Raw genomic sequence first — 24,923 nt, 5'->3', positions numbered from 1 at the left:
AAAAAAGTTCACAAACTGGAACACTTACTTCTGGGTTTGCAGTGTTTGGGTTCCAAGTTGTTTCAGTACCTAACCAATGCACAGAGGGGAGATTGTCCCCTTCTCCATTTTTTGGAAAATAACAATTTACTTTTATGTCTAATTGAGGAAGAAAAGCTGCAACTTTCCTTCAGGCTGCGCATGTGAGTATAGACAACTCCTCATTTACACACAGGGCCAGATACCTGAAAGTGGTACCCGGAAAGGGAGAATCCACCTGGCTCAGAAGGAGACCCTCTCTGGAGCCCAAAGAGGACATCCTCTTCAGGCTCCATGTGAATAAAATTTGAGGGGAATGAGCAAAGAGAAGCCTTAGAATGCATATAACCTTGCATGAGAGAAATCTGCCCCTCTCAGTCAGATTTCATTTGTCGAATTCCCTCCTGACTATTGACTTTGGCTTTAAGAAAGAAATCAAGCTCCCTTCTCTTGTAAAAGCAGATGGAATTGCGAGATCTGGAACTCAAAGACCTTTAGGCCATTAGAGTGGTAGTTAAGGGCATTGTGCAACCGTTTTCTGGGGAAGACATTTCCATACCTCAGCACTATAGAGGGAAAGCTCTTATGTGAATTTCAGGAGTCATGGTAAGTGAAGGGGTATAATGAAACCAGGCAAGCAGTCCTTCTGCCTGATTTTAAAATTTAATGGAATGTCTTCTCATTCTCTCATTAACATTATTATGTCAATTGTTCCGTTCTGCTGAAATGCAAGATTTCAGTTTGACTTAGACCAGCCAACGTAGCGGTGTGCTTCAGGGTATTAATCAAAGTAAATTTTTGTAGCCTTTGTGTGTTAATCTAACTGGGTGTTTTGATCTCTATTATCTGAATTTCAGTAGTCTTAAGAGGTCAGCAGCATGGAGCTCTGGTGGTCTACGCTATTTAAAGTCTATTTAGAGAGTTCAGAAAGGCAATTTTAATAAGCCAAGGCAATGAGCTAGGCATCTGAGTGGAGGTGGGTGTGGGTGGGAACTTGAAGGACAAAACCAGAGCTATTCTATCCCTTCATCTTAACAATGCAATCCCATCCACAGCCATACATGTTCATAGGGATGTTTTTCCAGGTCAGCGTGTATAGGATTGCAGCTTAACCCATTTGTATAGAAATAAATTAACATTGATTCCAATGAACTTTATACTAAGTAATATATCTTATTAAAGACACCCTCTTCAAAATATCCTAAAGCTATCTAAGCATTTTCATTTTTTTTCTATAGCAAAGGTGGGAGATTAATACATTTTGATATGTATATGTGGCAAGGAAATTATAGGAAATAACGTTTGCAAAGGGTTAGTTTAAAGTACATATTCCTTGTCAACGTATATTCTTGGTGTGCTGTTTACTGGATTATTTATAAAGGTTACAATTTAAGCATTACATGTTAATTTGATTTTAATAGGATCATTAACACACTTGCATTATAATTAATGGATCATACATTTTAAACATGCTTGACTTTGGCTGGATTCTGCCCTTAGATTCCACCCCTCCCTGCCCCACCAAACTTCTCCTGAAGGTTCAGTATAAATAATAGTGATTTTAAATCTTGAAAACCTACACAAACTCTTAAAGCTAAAACCATAAAACAACAATCTTTATGGTTAAATCCACCCATTAGCTTAATCATGGCCACAAAGTGGTGGTCTAGTATGAAGACCTTTACGGAACCACCAGAAGATGCTTCTCCATTAGGGTTTTTGGTTGCAAGATATTGCAAGGACCAAAGACTAATGGTTGCATCATTATTCTTCAATATATAATTCAATAGCAGTTATGGATAAAACAGGCAGCACCAAGCAGAATAAAATATGAAGCCATGATAATAATAATAATAATAATAATAATAATAATAATATAATAACAATACTACTACTACTACTACTACTACTACTACTACTAATAATAATTTTATTATTTATACCCCGCCCATTTGACTCGGTTTCCCCAGACACTCTGGGCGGCTCCCAACAGAAAATTAAAAGCACAATAAAATGTCAAACATTAAAAACTTCCCTAAACAGGGCTGCCTTCAGATGTCTTCTACAAGTCAGATATAGTGGTACCTCGGGTTAAGTACTTAATTCGTTCCAAAGGTCTGTTCTTAACCTGAAACTGCTCTTAACCTGAAGCACCACTTTAGCTAATGGGGCTTCCTACTGCTGCTGCACTGCCAGAGCACAATTTATGTTCTCATCCTGAAGCAAAGTTCTTAACCCGAGGTAATTTTTCTGGGTTAGCGGAGTCTGTAACCTGAAGCGTATGTAACCCGAGGTACCACTGTAGTTGTTTATTTCCTTGACATCTGACAGGAGGGTGTTCCACAGGGTGGGTGCCACCACCAAGAAGGCCCTCTGCCTTGTTCCCTGTAACCTCACTTCTCACAGGGAGGGAACCGCCAGAAGGCCCTCGGTGCTGGTCTTCAGTGTCTGGGTTGAATGATGGGGGTGGAGACGCTCCTTCAGGCATGCATTTCATCCCTCCGCAAAGGCCTGAGGAAAGAGGTATGTTTTTGCCTGCCATAAGAATGAAAACAGGGTAGGGGCATGACACATCTTGCGGGGAGATATTGTGTGGCCATCACAATGGAAGTCCTACCTCACCTCTCTGCACTTGCAAGCCTTGCTCAGCAAGTGTATCACCAATATGATTTCCTTTGCAGATCTTAATGTGTTCTTTCAGATGCTTAGCCTCCAAGGCTTTTAGGGCTTTGTCACCATAACCATCATAACTTCCTGTAATGGCTCAGTTGTACCAGATGGCTTGAGTTGTACCAGACCCAGAAGACCACTGACAACCATACAACTCTTAGAATTTGTGTTATATCCGAATAAACAGGAGCACCCATTTGCACCCTGGCTATGGCATTCTGCAAAAGTTGTAACCTTCAGACAGTTCTCAAGGGCCACCCTACACATCCCACATTACAATAGCCTTATCTGCAGGTTAACAGCCTGGGAAATCTGTGTAACAGACACACAATTATATTCTCGCAACTTGGCAAAGTTTCCAGTCTTTTCCTACATATCAGAAGCAGCCCTAAAATCAAGCATTGATATAAGCAAATAGCAGAAACACCAAGAAAAATACTATTAGAAAATAGTTCAGACAGATTTTCGGAGGGAGCAATGTATCAACACCATTTAATATATCCTCTTTTTCAATCTCCAGCTCTTATTTTATGTACTTCATGACCACACTGGTATACGTAAGCTAGCAAAGCTAGCTAATACTTTTTCTTTCTCTCTGTGTGTAATAAATCAGGATAACCAAGAAAGTAAAATGTCAGTGTTTCCATTTCAGCTATTTTTGTTTCCCTTTCCTTTTTTCCCTTAAGCAGCTGGAGTGCTACATCTTTGGCCCAATGCAGATCCTTGTGTAGTGCAGACTTTCCTGGTGATTTGATGAGTGTCTCAAGATCCAGCATACAACCTGTGGCACGTTCATCATTTAAACTCTGAATTATTTTTCAAAGCCTCTTAGCAGCAACAGCTGCTATGACAGTACAGTGTACCCAGCACACCTGACATCTACATTTGTCTATGCTTTGCTTCACCGCATGCTAACAGATTTCCCTCAAGCCTCCAACACACTGCTCTTTTTGGCCAGTGCTTGGCAGCCTCTCTGTTGCTGCTTTCATTGCTACTATTTATGGAGTTTGCTTAAATAACTTTCATAAAGGAAACTAGAAGAGACAAGTTGCTTTCCATATGGTGCTAGAAGGACCAGGGCATTTTGCTGCTTGAGTTGGAGTCCAAATGGTGCCTCTCCTCCTTCTAAGGCCCAATGTCTAACAAATCTTGCTGCTGCATGCAGACACAAATGCCTGCCTTCATCTATACTCCTGCACCAGAGCTGGTCCGGTTTCCATTGCTTCCTGTAACGGCTCAGTTGGTTAGAGCATGGTGCTGATAACACCAAGGTTGTAGGTTCGATCCCTGTATGGGACAGCTGCATATTCCTGCATTGCAGGGGGGTGGATAGATGGGTCCCTTCCAACTCTAGAATTCTATGATTTTATAGAATCATAACATAAGCTTCAATGGTTCAGTTGTCCTCAATATCCTAGAACACTGATGGGGAACTGTTGCCCTCTAAGTGGCCTTGAACTACAACTTCCATAATCCCTGACCCTTGACCATGATGGGGGGTGGCAAAGGGGGGGCATTATGGGAAGAGTGTCTCTGGGATCTGATGGATCCTAAGTCTTTCCCAGTGCCCCATCACAACCCTAAACATGCCCCAGGTGAGCGGATATTACATGAGTGACTACTTTTGGATACAGTGGTACCTCAGGTTACAGACGCTTCAGGTTACAGACACTTCAGGTTAAAGACTCTGCTAACCCAGAAATAGTACCTCAGGTTAAGAACTTTGCTTCAGGATGAGAACAGAAATCGTGCGGCGGTGGTGGCAGGAGGCCCCATTAGCTAAAGTGGTACCTCAGTTTAAGAACAGTTTCAGGTTAAGAATGGACCTCCAGAACAAATTAAGTTCTTAACTCGAGGTACCACTGTATAAGGTTTCTCTGTCAAGCATTGTATGCAAGTTTTGTTTGTTGAACTCAAACCATAAAGACCTGTCTCCTTATAGGGGAAAGTAGCAGATGTTACTGAGACTGCACTGATTTGATCTTTTGTGGCAGGGCAGTATTGGTGCCAAGACCCTCCCCTGTTATAAAGTTTCAACAGGCTCCTGTCCCTCTCCCCTAGTGGAGCTTCACAGTGCAGGTAATTCCAACAATGATTTTCTGTCACCATCGCACAAACAGATAGGGGTCTGTGGAATCCTTCAAATGTCCAAATCCTCATTTCTCCTAGAGAACTGGAAAGCTATGCCTGCTGCTTCCACGAAGCATTTAGCAGGACTGCTAACTTTAAAGCTGGATATTTGTAGTTTCCTTGATAGTTGTGTCAAAAGCCAGGCTGTGTGTCCTCTCCAGTTAACTGGCTTTCCAACACTGGCAGGGCACAGAGTCAAGACATCATAATAGTGGCTAAGCTAGCCACCTGCTGTGATAAGTCAGTACTGTAGGTAATGCACTCCTTGCCATGTTCCACTTGCTGTGCTCACAGAGAAAATCCCCCCCCCCACCTTTTACAGCAGCTTTTAAAGAACTGTATGATCAGCCTTTAAGGTCCTTTGACATAACATTAAAAGCAACAGGGAGCCACCAGAATAGCATTTCCCCAACTGAGATATTGATGTGAACCAGAAAAGTCCTGCTGAGCTAAAGGAAAGCATTTTGGGGTCTTTGAATGGCATACAACAAGGTGCATCTAAATGCTAGGGTCTCAAGTAAGCAAGCCACATGCTCTTTGGCCAGTCCTGAATTACTTTCATAGACTTCAGTGAGACTCCTTTGTGAGAATTACTCCAAAATAAATGGTTTGGGGTTGCAGCTTAATAGCCTGTTCCACAGCTCAGTTATGCTGAAGCACTTGGTTTTAGGACTTGGCCCTACTGAAGTCAGTAAGACTAAACTGGTTTTAATACAAGCATTTTACATGGCCCACATTCTCCACCAGATGAAAAAATGTGCCATTGATCCATTGTATGGCTCCATTTGTGCAATAGCATGCTGTCCTATATCTTTAACTTTCAAGTGCGGACAGTCTTGCCAGTGCTACTAGCTTTGTCTGAAGTGGCTCTAAAAAATTAATAATTTCTCTTATACCCTGAATTAGAAACTACAGTGTCAGTATGTTTTCCTTAGGCACCTTTTGCAATCTGTCCAGATGTGCAGAAGTCCAGTTACTTGCTGAATTATGTCTAAAATTTGGGTTGCAATCATTTTGGGTTGGATTTTCAGTCTTGTGTTGCTATCATTCAAAAAGCTAGCCAGTGTGGTTGAAGACTCCTAAAACAGCTGTGAATTCTTTTTTGTAGTTGGACCTAACCACCTAGTAGGGAGCTTAATAGATTAGCTTATTCCATTTTCCCCATTTATTTATTTGGATTTTGATTCCTTTGGGAATGTAAATTCGTCTCCCCTTACAACAAGAGATACTAAGAGAGAGAGAAACTGAGATTGGCTGGCCCAAAGTCAATGAAGTTCATGGCTGAGTAGGGATTTGAACCAGGGTGTGTTCAGCACACCAATCCTAGTTCTGATTTACAATTTTCTAATTTGCAGGGCCAAAGCTCGGTAGTAGAGCACATGCTTTGCAAACAAAGGGTTCAGTCCCCAGCATCTCCAGGCAAACCTAGGAGACAATCTTGCCCAACTCTGGGAAGTTGCTGCCAAACAGTATAGACCTGTTTTCTCCAATCTGTTGTCCTCCATAGCTAGATGGACTAATGATTTGACTCGGAATAAGTCAGCTTCCTATACTACCCACAGACTCTCCCTAGAGCAGCACCAAAGGGAAGAGGCCTCTATGTTAATGAGTTGGGGTAGCCATTGTGATGCCTTCCATATGTTTTGGATGACAACCCTAATCATTTCAGATCCTTGTATTATTTGCAGCTATTGAGAATTGTAGTCCACAGCATATGGAGGGTACTGTATCAGCTACCCTTGCTGATGGGCAGGTTTAAGTGAAGGCAGGATACATGCTCTTACTTTTCAACATTTGCCTAACTTTGGATAAGGCAGGGGGGTTGAAAGTAGTCCAGAGCCTTAATTCTGTTCTTGGGTGTACTTGCAGTACGAGTACAGAGAACAGCAGGAAGCATGCAAAATCTTCTCTCGAAAGCTATTGGTATTTGGGTACACATTTTAAGTCTCCTCTTTTTCTTATCTTGGCCAAACATTTCTACTGTCCATGAAATAGCAAGTGCATTGATTTAAATTTAAAATAACAAAGCACAAGATATCAGCCAATCTTGTTCAAAGTGTTTTAGTCTAAGTTTTAAAACATTTCTGGCTGGTACCTCTTTTTCTAGAAAAATAGCACTGTTAATATTTAAATACAGGTCAAGATTTTATACATATATATGTATAAAATCTTGAGCTATATACATACATCACCTAAACATCACCTAAAATAGAAGCCCTTTTCAGAGTACATTTGTGGAGATTATGAACAGCAGGTGGAGAAGAGAGCATTGTAGTGGCAAGCTGTGCCTTCAGCCTATACATGTTCATTTGATGATACAGCTAGGTCAAAGGTGCACACATCTGTTCAAACATTGGGACATCTTTACTTGAATGGGATCCTGGGTCCATCTCCTATGCATGTTCATTCTTCTGCCCTCCATGTTGTACAAAAAGGACTTTGGTCATTAGGCAGAAAGCACGTCTTATGGAAAATTCTATGAAGGAAGGAGTGGGGGAAAGCCCAACTAGATAGAAAGGCCATAAGCAGTTGATACTTACCACCGGCAAACCACAAACCAGCTTGATACTGCCAAACAACTGAACACAATCACACCTAAAATGATGGAGACTAGAGAACCCTTGGAAAGCCTTCCAGAATCTGAAACAATGAAATGTTAAATTATACTTCTTAACTAGGCGGGTAGGTAGTTTTATGCTTCCAATGAGACTTCAGAGGTCTGCTGTCATCACACAACTCATCTTATAATTCTCCTCTGCCACTGTTGCCAATGGAAATACTATTTTGGATTTAGGTAGCAATGGCTGGTGGCAAGCTACAGAACTGTCCTATCTGCAGTGTATATGATCTCCAATTTATGCAGGCTGAGGGTTTCGCCTTCCTTCAGTCAGCACCATGTAACAATGCTAGTCTTTCTTTCTTTCTTTCTTTCTTTCTTTCTTTCTTTCTTTCTTTCTTTCTTTCATGTATATAATATTTTCAAAGGCTATCTATATTTGACACCAGAATATTTTATGCCTTGAAAATTGAAAGACAACCCCCCACAAGCAATGGAATTCACTTGCAAAGTGTATCACTCCTCCTGCAAATGAGATTTTCTTTTCATATTTCATTAAATAATATAAAGATCAAATACAGAGTTATATGGCTGAGACTGAGAGTGTTTGTGGCAGCTATTGTCTGTAAAAAATGTTCTATCGCTCCTCTCTCTATCCAGGGTCTCAGCCAAGCTATTGGTCTGCCTTGCTAGGGTGTGGGAGGAGAGGAGGAGAGTAGTGAATGGGTGAAAATACTTATTTTATTACATTTATATTTTGCCTTTCCTCCCAAAGAAGCCCAATATGTGGATTCAATTTGCAGGTCAAACCACAGGACAATAACAGCAGATCAATCTCAAGTCTTGCTTGCTAACTTTTTGACAACTAAAGACCAGTTGATGTTGTCAATTTGATGTGGAAGCAACTTCCATCATAATCCAACATTTCACAGAAACAGACATTGGCTTGTACTTGTAACACTCCTGTTCACATGGCAAGGATCATTGCCTGAGGACTACACACACACACACACACACACACACACTCTTAATTGTAGGCTTCACCTCTGCCATGTCCATTAAATTGAGCACTTCAGCTCCTTTTCTGCATAGACAGAAAGAGTGTCTGAAACCAGAATAATTACACTGCTTGTCTTCCCAAAGTTTCTACAAAAGATAAAAAGGAGACTGTGACATACCAGGGACAGGTACTAGAAACCAAGGACTCTTGGAGCACATGTTTCCAGGGATCAGATCTTCTGCTACACCAGTATGGGGACCAGCCCTACCATTAGGCAAAGTGACAGGTGGGGAAGCTGGGCAGTGAAATGTTGGGAGCACACAGTTACACGTGGTCTGCCCTGCACCTCCTAAGTTAAACTGTTCTTTCAGGTGCGATGGATTGTGCTGTCCCATTGCCAATGTTGAAGTATAATCTAATTGCCAATCCAGTTGGCTTCTGTGCACGGAATGGGAAAGGGCACCATCCCTAGCCTTCATCTCATGTAGCAAAATATATTGGGCTGGCTCTGACCAGTACATTGGAGCCACAGGAGGTGGGCAGGTCACATGGTCCAATAATGGTACTGCATATTATGGGTACAGAGTTAGACCAAACATCACAGAAGCAGGGTGTTTTTTTATGTTGGTGCACCTTGAGGAAATCATTCCTTCTAATACTGATCCAAGTCTGCCCATCCATGTGCTTATGTAGCCAGAACAGCAAAGGAATCAGCATACTTAGGGTGACCCAGAGATATATGCATCTGCGCAGAAAAATTGCAATGAAAAGAACTAAGGGTGGAGGGGAAACTCTAAAACATAAGAACTCATTGACAATGAATGTTGAAAGATTGCAGCTCCCTTCATAGGAACTTAAGATCAGCCTCCTGAATCAGGTCAACGGCCCATCTAGTCCAACATCCTGTTTTCACAGTGGCTAACCAGATGCCTGCAAGCAGGACATGAGAAGAAGAAGAGGAGTTTGGATTTGATATCCCGCTTTATCACTACCCGAAGGAGTCTCAAAGCGGCTAACAATCTCCTTTCCCTTCCTCTCCCACAACAAACACTCTGCGAGGTGAGTGGGGCTGAGAGACTTCAGAGAAGTGTGACTAGCCCAAGGTCACCCAGCAGCTGCATGTGGAGGAGCGGAGACGCGAACCCGGTTCACCAGATTACAAGACTACCACTCTTAACCACTACACCATGCTGGCAACAGCACCCTGCCCACTTGTGATCACAGCAACTGGTATTAAAAGGCAAGATGTCGTTGATAGCCTTGTCGTCCATGAATGTGTCCAATCCTCTTTTAAAGCCATCCAAGCTGATGGTCATACATTATTCCCATGTACAGGGCAAGTGTGGGCCGCCCTCAAAGTCACACTTCTGTTCCTGTCCCCACCATTGCCAAAGTTGAGAATAATTTCTGCCTTGTTTAGCTGTGGAGATCCTCGGATAAACAACCCCTCAGCCTTAGGCTTGCCAGGAATACACTGCAACATTTTGATGCAGGGCCCTGCTTGTTGGCCTATCAAGATTCTTTCAAAGATCAGTGAAATGAACAGTCTATATTGTAAATGAAAATACCCATGCAAAAGTGCTGGTATTATGTAAGCATATAACAATAATTAAAAGCAAAGCAAAATTCAATCAAGAGGTTTTTCCCTCCCTAGAAGAAGACGATTAAGGAGATTAATCCCCAAACAAGTGTTAGGAACAGAGTCATCTGAGGAACAGAACTTCAAGCTATCTGTTACAGGTTGAATGGTTATTAGGCACATTAGACAAATGAAGTAAGGAATAATTAAAACAGTGCCATCAAAAGGTTTTTAACAACTTAATGGAAAAAGCAACTATCATGCTTCAAACCAAGGACAAAAGAAACAAGACACCAAAAAGACCCAAGGATTTCTACTTCACATTTTATGTACAGCAATAGGCTTATTTTTGACAGATGAGTAGTGTTGTTGCCTTCAGACAACAAGCCTCACAGGTTTGCAGTAGTCTCCCTTCTACTCCATCTTCCACACTTTCCATTTAATTTGGAACAGGACTCCAGGAAGAGGTCTGTGAGGTAAAGCATTCCTCCTAGGGCAAACTGGGTTGCAACAAAACTAAGATACAGTATGCCTTAGTCAGAACTGTCAGTTTCAGAATGATTAACAAAAAATCCTAGCATGAGGGACAGTCTGCAGTAGTGGTCTTAATGTTAGATGTGGACCAAATAGTACTGGCTTCTAAACTCATTTGGACATAAAGCTTTGTTAGATAGCTTTGGACAATCTCAGACCTACTTCACAAGGGTAGTTGTGATGGGAAGATACCAATGTCAGCTGCCCTGAGTTGGAGAAAGCAGCATTCAAGTGTAATAAATAAGAATAATTTAAGACATCCTGGCATGTTCCAAGTATGAATGGAGGTTGAATGAGTGTGCAGCATAAAATATTATTAGACCTCTTACAGATGTTAAGAGCACTTTAGTTAGAAGTCTGAAGTTGCTGGAATAATGTAATTCACACTAATCATTTTTCAATTGCTCTACAACACTATCGTACCAATCATTTGCAACTTGGGATGCTCTTCTGGGCTAACAAGCAAATCACAGGCAGCTCAAGGTTTGCTTTAGTTATCTCATCCAGACTGCCTTCACAGTTCTGTATTTTTATTATGGCAACTGCCAACAAATCCCCAAGCTTACTTGGAGAGAAAGGCTGGTGAACTTGACTTATCTGCTTATGATGCAGACCTGCATAGCTTGTGGCCCACCAGGATGAATGCAGCTCAGACAGACATGTTGAATACAGCTTGATCCCTGTGACCTTTCTTATAAATGCCTGCTTAGAATTCAAACCTAAGGCCTGCCATAACCCTGGAGCCAGAGTCCTTCACTTCAAGAAATGAGAATAAGGACTGTGAAAGAGGGAGAGCATGTAGGGTCAGCCCCCGAAGCACTTCCAGCAGACATGCCTGGGGTGTGGTGTCAGTCCTCCTCTGGCCTGAGGATTCTGCATTGCCACCCTAAGTCTCCCTCCCTGACAATTATGTTTATTGATTTTCCAAATTATTACAAATCCTTCTCTCAAGGAAATAACTTTTGACACTCTTCCTTTGAAGAGAACCTCAGGAGTGCTGCTCCACACACCAGCTCTCTGTGGGCCAGATTGCAGTCATCTTGGAGGCAGACAGTTCTTTTCAGAGGCCTCTAATGGGCATGGCAGTGATGTTTATCAGACACCCAAACTTCTTTAACTTCAGTTTAGAACCATAATAACTGCCTGGGCCTAAACCCTTTCCCTTTTAGTGTAAAAATAAATAAATAACTAGCTGTTTACTGATTGGAAAAGCTAAGACTGAGGCATTTAATCAAGCACAAAAGGATTTATGGCATGTAAAGGAACATAAATGCAGCCTGGCTGTGCGGACCACCCGCTGGTTCAAAAATTGTTATTAACTATCCAAGGATTATACTGAATTTCATATGGTAACACAAGTCCTGGAATTACCATACGTACATGACATAAAAGGGAATGAGGAAATTTCTCTAATCCCACCAGTGAGAGTTATTGCTGCTGCTGCTGCTGTTCAGAAGAAGAAAACGTCAGACATGTTTTCCCATACCTTTGTTCATAGGAGCCAACTCCTAGTGGCCGAGGTCCCTTCACCCCTCACAAAAAATATTTGAGGGCCCCCCAAGTTAATGGACATGGGTGTGGTGCCGTGTCATGTAATCAATTATGTGGGGTAGGGCTCACTTGGGCCCCTCCAATATTTTATTGGCACCCCTGCCTTTGTTACACTATCCAAAACTACAAAGACTGCCTCCTTGGACTCTCAACACCTGAGTTCTTACTTCTACTTAGCCAGGAAGCAGACTTAAGCCAGCCTCTCTCTCTCTCTAACCTACCACAGTGGTTGGTTTGTGTTCTTTACAGTGACCCTTATATTTAGAAGTCTGCTGTGATCATTCAGTGTTGATAAGTATGAAACAGCGGAAGATAATTAGAATGGTTCTCACATAAATGACTACAGCATGTGTGAATGACAGAGAATGACTTTGAGATTGTCTCATTGTTTTATGTTGCTAAGTTTTAACCAGCAAAGCAGTGCAGTCACTTCACCTTTGCATATTTTCCCATCTTCTGCCAGTTCATAGGGATCTGTGCAAAGACACTGGAATGAGCCTTGGGTATTGACACATTGAGCAGAGGAGTGGCATGGGGGATTGGTTTTATTTTCACATTCGTTGATGTCTAAAGAGAAACACAAAAGTTAAAACAAAGTTATAAACTCAAAGTGTATTTCTAGAAGGCGGATCCTAAAATATGCTGCATTTGCACAAAAAGATAAGCTATTAATTCTGGCTTAATAAACCCAGATATGCATGGGCAGTCTGCACTAGCACCAAGAGAGTTCTGATGGAAATAGAAACAGTATTAGAAACTGCTGTTGTTTGCTTATTTTTCCAGAACAGAAATCAAACCTCCTTTTTTGGGTGTTTTGCCTCTTTCTTAGGTAGGGGAAACTGAGTTCTTGAGTTCCTTACATTTCAAAGGGGCCCTCAAGCCTAAAAGGGTTTGGGAGCTGCTGTTGTAAAGCATTTGAAAAAAACCCAAGATTTGTTCAACCAGATACTTTTTTATTAATTTATTCATAATTTGCTTCACTGTGGCTGGATCTAGACACATGAAAGAAGTGTTTCAGTTTAAAGTGTTGTAAACTTAAACAGGGAAAACAGGTAGAGAAAAACGGGGCTCCATGTCACCACCTGATGGCACAATGTTATATTGCACATAGAACGCATATAAATCACATTTTCTTCACCATTCTGGCTGAGTCCTAGCTGAGCCCTGTGTGTGCAATACATTGTATAAACACACATGGAGCAAAGGAAGAGCTAACTGAACTAACAGCCATGCAAGCAGGACTTCCGGGTTGGCGCCATCGCCGAATGGCGGACTCCCTCCGAGCTCCGGAGGGAGTCTGCTCGGCAGGGGCTGGGTCCTACCGCACCGGCGATGCGGGGACCCTTAAAAACCACGGCCACGAGGGTCGTGGACATGGAGACTCGGCTGGCACCGCTAGCGCCCTCCCGACTCGTGAAGGAGCCTTTTTAAAGGCTAAGGATCGGGTGCCGGGGAGAAGCGTGGTGCTTTGAGTCCTCTGCTATCCCTGCCGAGCGCAGCCGCATGCCATCCGGCGGAGAGCGCTGACTTCTTCTATTGAAAATTCGGACTTTTAGACAACAACCCGTGAGTAATTTGGAAACTGGGTTTAAAAGGAGGAAAAAAAGAATTTCTTTTTGAATTGGATACGAGCGGGGGGGGGATCCAAAAAGGAAGTCAGTCCCCCCCCCTATTGTAAACCTTTCAAGACAAGGACGGGGCAACCAAGGTCCAAAAAGATTTGTATTGCTGATAAAAACTAAGAATTTCACGATGGGGAATTATAAGAACTGTGCTGGAGGATGAACTGAGGGAGAAGAAACGTAACCCCCCCCCCCCTGGGAACCGGGGTGATTGAAGAGAGAGCCTGGTGAAAAGAGTCGGAGATTTTGACAGCTGTCAAAGTAGCTGTCAAAGTCGGAAAGCAGAGAGGATTTTATTATGAGAACTTTGCTGGCTAAACTTGTTACAATTTGCTACAATTTGTTAAAACTTGGATACAAAATGGCGAAAATATGGATAACAATCGGACTTTTGGACTAGAGAAGACAAAGTTATAACAATCCCCCTAGAGGAGTTTCGGGACATTACAAAGATGGTCGTAAGTGAAAAAAACACCATTGGAATTTTACAGGACTGGTTATCTTCTGGGAAAGCTGCGAAACGGAAACAATATTTTGTCTACAGGGTGTTCAGCTAAAGGAGACAATAGAATTTTCTATTGAAGAAAGGAAGGGACTGAACGCAAGTTTTTGTTCCTGAATAATAATAATCCCTGCAGACTTACTAAGCTTCTGAATTAGAACGTTTCAGCAGCGGAACAAGAGGAAATTGGACTACAATTTGGAAAGAACAATGGGGGGAGTTTTATTACAGATCTGAAGTTAAGTGTTCTAAAAATGTTTATGAAAGGGAAAAAAAAAAAAAAAAAAAGAAAAGAAAAAACCAGCAAGGAGTTGGGGGAAATAGGTGATTTATGGATTGTAAGAATCCCAGGCGGATAACATGGTTTGGTGGTCAGGGGGAAATTAAACCGGGGACAGGGGGGGAGAACTATAATCCAAAGGCTTGTTAACTTCTTTTTTTGAACTAGCTTTGTCTTATCTATTCTACTCTTTATTTCTTATTTCTGATACTTTTATTATGTGGGGAGTTTTTATTATTAAAAAAAGGGAAATTGTGGAATGAAAATGGGGTGGGCCTTGGGAAAGAAATTTTTTGTGTTTTATTAAGGGTATTGATGTGGAGTGTAGAAATTTTAAATTCGAATAATGGTTTAACAAATTAAGTTTTTAATTAGAACTGAGAGCTTGTGGAGCCAACAATATGAAAAAGGAATATGGTAGGGGTGGGGGAAGGGGGGAGTCCCAGAAAGCGGATATATGAAAATAAGGATATATGAAAATATGTAAATTCTTGCTTTCTGTATTTTCTTTTTTTTTTTGAAAATTTTAATAAATATTATTTAAAAAAAAAATAACAGCCATGCAAGCAGCCTACAATTGTGTTTTTCTTTTGATTTAGTGACTTCCCATTCTACTGCTTGTTTCCATAGCCTGCCGTACATAGTTTAACATATTAACCACCTATTGAAGAATAAACGACTGGTTCACGCAAGTTTTTCCATTCAGCTTGTTGCCAGAATATTAATCTGCTAGGGGGCAAAATATTATTATAATTCATCTCTTTCTTTGCTTCGCAACTAGGTGGAAAAAATTCAGGGGACTCACAGAATGTGACTAAAAGAGAGTTACAATTCCCTATCCCTATTTCATTTCAAGTGTGCCATTATCTGAATCACTGTCTCTTCCAAGCAATGTTGATAAGCAGGCCTAACTGAATACCAACTGTAGCTCCTGCATGCAAATGAATTCACCTGTTGTAATGTCTTCCTCAGTAGGAGCTTGTTAAATTTCTCTCTCTCTCCTGATGCTTTCCTCCCCCTTAATGAAGGTTGAATATGCATGTGCACAGACATGCTGGGAAATGCTACGTACGGTGACTTGTAGAAATGTAATGTAAGTGAGAGTAAAGTCCTAAATTGATGCAATGCATTGAAATGAACTCATGCAGTTCTTCACTTTCAAGGCATTGGAAGGGGGATTGAGTGCCTGTGGTGCTTGATTTACTGGATTCAGTAGGAAACCATCTGTACTAATAGTTTTTATAATGCGAAGGAGGGGATCATGATAGTAACTCAAAGAAGAAGGCAGTCTTTCTTTCTGGGCCTTCCTAGTGTTAAAGGCGGGGGACAATTTGTCCAGCTCACATTTTAAGGCATTCTATCTCCTTCACAGTTCCCAAACCAGACTTGATCATGTCCTTTCCTTGTCCATGTACAGAAGTCAATTGGATTGGCCCTTGGATTGCACTGGCAATAGGAAATAATTTCCTACCACATCTGAAAGAGCAGGTGTGGTGCAAACCACAGGGCACAGGCAGCGGTTGTTAGTATTTATATTGTATTTGAGTTATAAATGTATTTCACAAAGAATAAATGGTATTGGGGAAATTAGGGCGCTGGCAGTTGGTTGGTTATTTTCTTGGTTGATTCTTTGATTATGAACATTGAGTGGTGACTTCAAGCAGATGCTGTCTGGAGGAGTTTGTGAGAAAAGGCAAGCTATGGATTAATAACTTATGCGCTGCTATGAAGAAGTTTTGAAAACAAAAGGGACTAAACCCTCTCTTGGGCTCAAGGGAGAGAAATGCATTTCAAGTCTTGCGTAAGGCTTCTTTTTTAAAAATCACAAATAGCTAACAGCCGTGTCCTCCAACATTTCACTGCAACAGCTTCCCCACCCAAGGATCAGTCACCTGGGGTGGCCTCCTCACTCTGCCTAATTGTGGGACAAGTGCCCCTGCCCCCAAAATACTGGTGTAGTAAAATATCTGACCACCTGGAAGCATATACTCTTCAATTTGAGCACTACTTTTTTTTTTTTTGTTTCCCCAACTGTGGCAATGAAGAGACAAATAATATTATAGTTGGCGGGGGGTGTTTCTTTGCGGAAAGAACCCTCACATCCCTGGGCATGCCTCAATGCATTTTGTTCTATATTTTTGGTGCAACCAAATAAAAATGCAGCAATATATGTTTGAAAAAGGTGCTAGCAGCAGAAAGCTTTTTCTTCCCGTAGGAGAGAACGAGCTGATCAGATGCAGTCTTATTTTATTTCTCAGGCAAAAAACTTGGATATGGATATGGATATCCTGGCTAAACCCTGTTAATGCCTGCTGCTAATTAAATCCTACAAGCTTTTTAGTTTTTCAAAACGCACACAGGCCCTCCATGGGCATTAAAGCATCCTATGATTCTGTGAATCCTATTGCTTCCTTTTGATCTGTATTCCTTTACACTGAGAGCAAGAAGGAGCGTGGTCAGGCAAGCTGCCCAGTTTGGGTTATGTTTTAGTTGCATTCTGGGCTCAGACTTGGCTCAGTCAGTTGCTTAACTCACAAATATATGGAGCAGAGTAATAGTTTGTGGGGAAGATCACGTCTTCTTAAAATAAGGGACCAAAGATGATTCGTGAGATCAGAGTAAAGCGAAGAAAGAAGAGTATGCTTATATCTTTTCAAATCTCTTTGCAATTTGTTTCACGATTTTGTCTCAGTAAGCCCTGGAACGTGTGAATTCTCAGGCTCTACAGCTAGAAACTGTAAGTAAGCTGAAAAAGAAATTTATTGATGGCAGCATCAAGAGTGACCTCAGAAGATAAATGAATTTTCACAATAGATTACAGGATCCAAGTTTATTCAGCCCTCTAAAATTATTCATGTTTAAACATTCCAATGTGGCAATGCCATTCTTGCTAGGAGATAGCAGACAAAACTTAAAAACCATAGGCACCTTGGCAGACCGGTGCTTTCAAATTCCATTTCCCCTGTATACAGGACAATTGTTCTTCTCCTAATAGCTCATATCCTTGGTGGCATGAGTAGGTAACAGTGAGTTTCCCTGCCTCTGAACAATGGACAAAGTCACCATGTTCCACTCTTGTTGGGAAACCACAATTCAACTCTAGAAGCAAAAACACAACATTTTTAAAAAAAGATACATAACACATTAGTGTACATCAGTCAAAACTGCATATACTGTTTTTGTTAAGATAAATTTGTACTGAAATGCTGATAAATTTTCATGTGAATTAAAACACAAATTGCTGCAAAATGTAGAGTACTAAATTTAAGTGTGGAAAAATGAGCGACCCAGAGAACTGAAATTCCTAATCTTGAGTGAAGATATTCTATGACCACTCTTGGTCAGCAATTATGGGAGCTGGACCCTGCTGTAGGACGGGGTAGAAATAATAAGATTACTATCATTATAAGTCCAGCCACATCTGGAGAGCTGCAGCTTTTCCATCCCTGTTCAAAGGCCTCAGATGATGAATGCAAAGACTGGGCTACTGTACCCTCTCATACCCTTTCATTCCTTTTGCCAAATGCAAAGGAATGAAACACAGCTTTGCCTGGTAGCAAGAAGATACTCAGACCATTTCATCCCAGCTGTCAAAACCTCCAGCATTCTCCTCATTTCTAAACATTCCAAATATTTGACAAAAGAGAGGATATTAATTTTTAGAATTACCTGGGTGAAATGTTTCCTGCCAAGCTCCTAAATGAATACTGGGTATATTTTCACAAGACTCAAAATCTTTAGGAAATTTCCCAAGTATGAAGGCATCAAGGGGCACTTCAGTGAGACCAGTGTTATCACAGATTAATCTGGATAAGGAATATTTTCTGAGTTCTTGCCTTTGATCTTCAGTGAAAACATTGTCGTTTTCCCACCAAAATCTATGTAGAAACAAGACCAAAAAATATTGCAGGACAGGAGTGTAGGCCACAGTGTATTATGGTCCACCACTTGGCCCCACCTAGATATCAAACTTCTGAAACAATTGGCAATCCTGTTTCAAAGTTTGTTTTTTACCAAATCCAGTTTAATAAATATCCTTTTCAGGTATTCTAATCCCCTGTGTGATTAGAATTGCATGAGGGACAGCAAAGACAAGCGTGTTAGCTGCCATCCTCAAATTTGCTCATCAGATTTACAGATGACACTGAACTGGGAGAGGCAGATAATGCTACAGAAGAAAGAATCAGTATTCAAGATGACCTTAACAGATTGGAGAACTGGGCCAAAGGAATTTCAATACAGACAAATGTAAGGTTCTACACTTAGGCAGAAAAAACCAGCGGCATAAATATAAGATGGGGGACACCTGGCTTTCTAGTAGTACATGTGACAATGATCTAGGGGTCTTAGTAGACCACAAGCTTATCATGAGTCAGCAGTGTGATGCAGCAGCATAAAAAGCTAATGCTATTCTAGGATGCATCAACAGAAATATAGTGTCCCAATCAAGGAAAGTAATAGTCCCGTTCTATTCTGCCTTGGTCAGACCACACCTGGAGTACTGTGTCCAGTTCTGGGCACTACAATTTAAGGAGGATATTGACAAGCTGGAATGTGTGCAGAGGAGGGAGACCAAAATGATAAAGGGCCTGCAAACCAAGCCTTGTGAGGAACAGTTGAGGGAATTGGGTATGTTTGGCCTGGAAAAGCAGAGACAGAGAACAGCTAATAATGCCTAAGCAGGGCTAATGGAAGGAACAATACAAGTAAACTTACCGATCACCATCTCTCAATGCTTTCATTTGTTTTCCAATTATGCATGCAAACAGTGGACCTGTTCTGGCATCTGGAAGCATGCTTTCTACTATGCCCGCTAGCCACAAATCCATGTTGTCAGGGTTTTTGTACAGTCCCATGATTTTTTGCACCGTCTTCCTGTTCTGTATCGCTTTTGTCAGGTCGCGTTCCGTCCTTAGCCTCGGCAGGTCACAGAATTCTCGCCAGTCATTGTAGCCTACAAATATGGCATTCGTAGAACGAATCAAATAAGGTTTCCTAACGGGAGCCCTGACAGCTTCCTGTGAGAGCTCTGCCCAGTTCCTAAAGTGCTTGATGCAAGCCTACCTGCAGTGATACTCTTGGACCTGGAATCCCTTCACTCTGATCTGAAATATGCGAGGCATGATCCTTAGAGGTGAATGGGGACAGTGTGGAGGAATGGTTAGAGTTCATACCTGGGAAGGTGTACCCGGGAACCATGAACCCTGTGGGGTGACTTTGGGCCATAGACATTGCCTCTCAGCCTGACCTACCTCAAAGGGTTGTTGTGAAGATAAAGTGAGAAGTGTTTATGACACCTTGAGCTCTTTGGGGGAAACATGAAATGTAATAGCAAATAATAAAATAAATTATTACTAGTGGTCTGCTGGCCTCCTGAAAAATGTATTTGTCAAATTAATATCCCACCCATCTTTTCAGGGTGCTTATCAAATGCAATCTTCATAACAACTTTGTAAGTAGACCAGGTTGAGAGACAATGATTTGTTGCAGGTGGGGGTCAGGGAAATAATGAAATGTGCTTATTGTTTATTATTATTAATACCCCACCCATCTGACTGGGTTTCTGCACTCTGGACAGCTTGCAGCACATATTAAAAATTGTAAAACATCAGACATTTAAAATTTCCCATTACAGGGGCTGCCTTCAGATGTATTCTAAAAGTCAGATAGTTGTTTATTTCCTTGACATCTGATGGGAGAGCATTCTACTACCGAGATGGCCATTAATGGTTGAGTGGGGATTTGAGACAGGTCTCCCAAATCCAAGTCCAGTGCCCTATCCACACAGCCACACCAGACTGGTGTCTTGCTTCAAATTAAGCTCTGTGAGGCAGTAAGTGGATGCTTTATATAGGGTGTATTTTATGCTTGAACCAGTACAGCATTCTGATATACCAGCATTGCGTACAAGTGATTCTGGTACCATAGGAAAATATAATAAGACAAATGTAGATACAGGTTGTAATTCTTGAGTACTGGGATTTGTACTAAATCTGCTTTGGTGTTATTCAATCCAATGCACAAGCTAGTCAATAGATCTGTTCTAGCTCTTTTCTGGAATGGGTGGCTGATGATGAGAAGCTCTCTGTGGACCATTTGTGCCTGTTTTAAGGACTAAATGTAGCCTGGCTTGAAGTGGGAGAACAGGCTGTGTTCTCCTAATTAAGATAACAATGTATACCATGTTAATAACATAACATACATAATTTGTAAGGAGGTGTGGAAACTGCTGATAAAGACAAACTGAAGTTGTAGATCAAAATGTTCTTAAAGGCTTTAACTAAGCAGGAAAGAGTGTGCGAAAGTAAAACTATTCTCAGCTGCTATTAAAATGAAATAAACAACCACAGTGCACTGATTGCTAATACAATAATATTACATTCCAGTAAATTCATTGGGTTGTACCCAATGGTGCCTTAGAGGACAGCACTTCCATTTCTAGATGTCAGGCCATCTAATTTTGGCTGACAACCCCAACCATTTACTGTAGCCCTCTGCACCACATCCCATTCTGTTCCAGAGGGTCCCAGACCCCTCAAGAACAGCTGGTGGGGTGGTTAAGAAGGTAAGGTAAAGGTACCCCTGCCCATACAGGCCAGTCTTGCCAGACTCTAGGGTTGTGCGCTCATCTCACTCTATAGGCCGGGAGCCAGCGCTGTCCGCAGACACTTCCGGGTCACATGGCCAGCGTGACGAAGCTGCATCTAGCGAGCCAGCGCAGCACACGGAAACACCGTTTACCTTCCCGCCAGTAAGCGGTCCCTATTTATCTACTTGCACCCGGGGGTGCTTTCGAACTGCTAGGTTGGCAGGCGCTGGGACCGAGCGACGGGAGCGCACCCCGCCGCGGGGATTCGAACCGCCGACCTTTCGATCGGCAAGTCCTAGGCGCTGAGGCTTTTACCCACAGCGCCACCCGCGTCCCTAAGAAGGTAAGAGGGATCAACAAAATCGGGGCTTTGCTTTGCACAGACAGAAGTCTCTTCTATTAATCTGGCTAGGCCTCCCACTTTGGCTAGTGAGGCTGTTTCGAACAATCCACACTCATCTGCTCTACACCTGATATCATATATGATGGGTGGGGCTTGGCCAAAAGGGACTTTGCAGGGACTTCAAATCAGCACTGCCTGCAAAGCCCTATTGCCCAGTGCTATAATATAAGTCGCCTAGAGGCTTTGGCATAGGCAACACACAAATCTTGCTGCTACTATTACCACAAGATGTATTGTTAAATAACGCAGTATACCTGGGAGTCCATGATCACGTCCCCGCTGTAAATCTAATGATGCTAAATCCAAAGAGCCATTATGAGACAACACCAATAGCTTCTTGGTTAGCTCCTCATTCAGCAGCTGATCCTGTACCTGTAGTTTTGCAGCAGTTGCCAAAGTTCCTCTTAGCAGGGGATCCAAGCCACCTAAGAGTACAAAGAGAAGGTTACAGAGGGGGGCCTCTCCATCATCTCTGCTGAAAGACCAACAGCTTTTGGGTTCCTGCTGCCCTTGAAATATTTCCACCCCAGCTGGTTGTTACAAAACCTCTGTCAAAAATCTACCTCCCTCCCAGTCCATTTCTGTGTGTGTCACGTATTTTAGATTGCGGGCCTCAGAGCAAGGGCTGTCTTATCACTGACATTTGAAAGCGTCTGTCTTATCATGGGCATTTTGGAGTGAGAAACAGGATAAAAATGCTTTAAATAAATGTATGCAGCCGCAAATCCAGCACTGTCTTAAGATAAGTGCAAAAGTCCTTGATTTTCATCCAGCCGGCTAAGGACCCTTCACTAACTATGAATTGTCCTTTAACAGCTTTACATGCATTTTTCTTCTAGTTTTCAAAAAAACAACCAAGTAACAAAGATGTAAAGATATTAACATCTTCCACTGAGTAGTGTTAGGCAAATAATAACAATATTATTTTCATTATTTTTCTTTATCAAATGTATAAATAAGCTAACTATAATTCTCTAGAAAAAGACAAGTACTATTTATAACATGTTTTTTAAACTTGAATTTTTTAAAAATATTTTTTATTAAAGTTTTCAGGTTTTCATTTCCACATTAACATCTTTTATTATACCCATACATTCAATGACTTCCCTCCTTCCCCTTCCAAGGTTCTTTTAAGTTACCCATAATTCCTGCATATTCTTGTATATCCATCTAAATCAGTTTTCTCCATCCTCATTTTACACCCTTTTAGATATGTAATACTGCTGAAGTTACCTTAATACTGCCAGCGTTTTCAACTGTGTACAATTTTTAATGGGTTGCAGCCAATTAAGCCCTTCTCAGATTAGACGCTCTGGATTGAATGGACAAGTTAGATGTGATTAATTTAAGTCCAGCAGCAGGTTTACTTTGATCTTGGTTTGATTGGATGCAATCATATGGAAACTCTTTATTAAGATAAGGCTGCAACCTTATCATATTTATCTGGGAGTAAGACTCATTTAATAGGGCTTATTTCTGACCAGAAATACATAGTATTGTGCTGTAAAGCTAACAACAACAACAACAAAAACAACAGGGCTTTGAGGGGCCTTCTGGCGGTTCCCTCATTGCAAGAAGTGAAGTTACAGGGAACCAGGCAGAGGGCCTTCTTGGTAGTTGTGCCCGCCCTGTGGAACACCCTCCCATCAGATGTCAGAGTCAAACAATTTTATGACCTTTTGTAGACATCTGAAGGCAACCCTGTTTTGAGAAGCTTTTAATGTTTGATGTTTTGCTCCTTTATATTTTGTTGGAAGCTGCCCAAAGAGGCTGGGGAAACCGAGTCAGATGTGTGGGGTACAATAATTATAATTATTAAAACAGTAAGGCTACACAAACCTTTCACTCTTCTCCCTTGTCCCTCCAAGCTGTACCGTATTTTTTGCCCTATAGGACGCACTTTTTCCCCTTCAAAAATGAAGGGGAAATCTGTGTGCGTCCTATGGGGCGAATACAGGCTTTCGCTGAAGCTTGGAGAGCGAGAGGGGTCGGTGCGCACCAACCCCTCTCGCTCGCTATCAGCAAGCCTGGGGAGCCTGCGGGAGTTCCCGCAGGGCTCCCTAGGCTGCGAATAGCAGCCTGCCGCCCGGTACACAGGACGCCCTGAAGCAGAGCGCCCCGTGCGCTGGGCAGACATCAGCCAGCCCCACAAGCTCGGGGGACAGTGGGGAGGCGCAGCGCCGCCATCCCGCTGTTCCTCGACCTGGTTTGGAAGCTGGCGCTGGGGAGAAGCGTGCTTCTCCCTGGTGCCAGCCCCACAAGCTCGGGGGACAGCGGGGAGGCGGAGCGCCGCCATACCGCTGTTCCCCGACCTGGTTTTTTTTGGGGGGGAAATAAAGGAAATTTTTTTCCCCTTTATTTCCCCCCCAAAAAACTAGGTGCGTCCTATGGGACGAAAAATACGGTAATTCATTCCACACAGATAAAATAACTGAATATTTCAATTTATTTTGGTTTTTTTATATGACTTTGGAAATGCTAGTCAAGAAGAGAAAAACACCTCAGCACTTGCTCTTCATGGTCTGTTTAACAGTCTGAACAATGATGAAATCAAGACAAAATCTCCCTGTTTTACAAGTTGCTAATAACTTTGCAGTAATGAAAGAAGATGTGATAGTATTAAACAAAGTACCTTCTTTAATAAGTCTCCACGGGGTAAAAAAAGCTTCGTGCAATTGAAGATTAGGAAGATTTGGATCATTCTGATACTGTACGTCGAGTCTCTTTATGACTGGATGAATTGCAGCATGGCCAAAGCGAAAAGCTGCCGTAGTAAATACATTGGATACTGAAGGATTAATTGTGGGAACATAGCCTTTGTAAGCACCAATGTATTGGTTAAAAGCATCTGGTCCAATGATTTTTGGTATGTAGTCTCTTAGGGTAATAATCTGGGGTGGAAATAAGGGAAACCAGAATATTTCAGTTAATAACAATGTTGTAGGAAGCCTATCGTGTGTTTGAAAAGACAAAGCCTTGCCAGATGTTGGTCTGGTCTCCTTAGATATAGGGACATTCACTAGCAACAAGAGCCAAAGTCATATTTATATAAGCTAGATGCCAAATGGCTCCTTAAACCAGGGTTATAATTGCCAAAATGGAATGCCTAGATGCCATTTTGGGGCCAGACAGCTCAAAAGTTGTATTTTTCAATATGACTTTTTGGTTCCTGAAATTCATTTTGATTGTGCAGATAAAACATAACGGATAGAATTCTACAGGATGTGTGGCTGGAGTGTGAAAACAGTCAAGATCTAAGGATTCCCAGGCATGCACCTCTAGATGGCGGAGACATCAGACGTCATCCTGGCACCTGGGCATCTTCACTTGGTCACAAGTGGCCGATAGCCAGGTGCAAAATCTGCCTGGGGATTGAGGGGGGGCATTAATATCAGTGCCCCTTCCCTACCATGGAGAATTGTGGGAGTGGTTTCCCCAGATCAAGATTAGTTCAGCTGGAACTTTTCTAATAGAACGGGGAAATTAAG

General features: G+C 41.9%; 1 protein-coding gene across 5 annotated transcripts in view; it reads right to left on the bottom strand.

Moving 5' to 3' along the window:
- TPO (thyroid peroxidase) overlaps nt 1–24,923 on the bottom strand; it is a 94,753-nt gene that overhangs the window by 7,451 nt on the left and 62,379 nt on the right. For 4 of the 5 annotated variants that reach the window (XM_080999028.1, XM_080999027.1, XM_080999026.1 and 1 more), the window contains exons 9-15: nt 24,068–24,326; nt 21,690–21,860; nt 19,160–19,397; nt 18,113–18,321; nt 17,372–17,542; nt 12,475–12,606; nt 7,359–7,458 (exon numbers count right to left, since the gene is read on the bottom strand). In XM_080999028.1, the coding sequence (XP_080855154.1) occupies nt 7,359–7,458; nt 12,475–12,606; nt 17,372–17,542; nt 18,113–18,321; nt 19,160–19,397; nt 21,690–21,860; nt 24,068–24,326 (1,280 nt within the window). The remainder of the gene's footprint in view (nt 1–7,358; nt 7,459–12,474; nt 12,607–17,371; nt 17,543–18,112; nt 18,322–19,159; nt 19,398–21,689; nt 21,861–24,067; nt 24,327–24,923) is intronic. The other variant, XM_080999029.1, reaches the window with a different exon arrangement.

This window comes from Podarcis pityusensis (assembly GCF_964106645.2).
Source record: "Podarcis pityusensis genome assembly, chromosome: 3".
NCBI lineage: Eukaryota > Metazoa > Chordata > Lepidosauria > Squamata > Lacertidae > Podarcis > Podarcis pityusensis.
The sequence above is the reverse complement of the archived record's forward strand: the minus strand, read 5'-3'. Positions and strand labels throughout refer to the sequence as shown.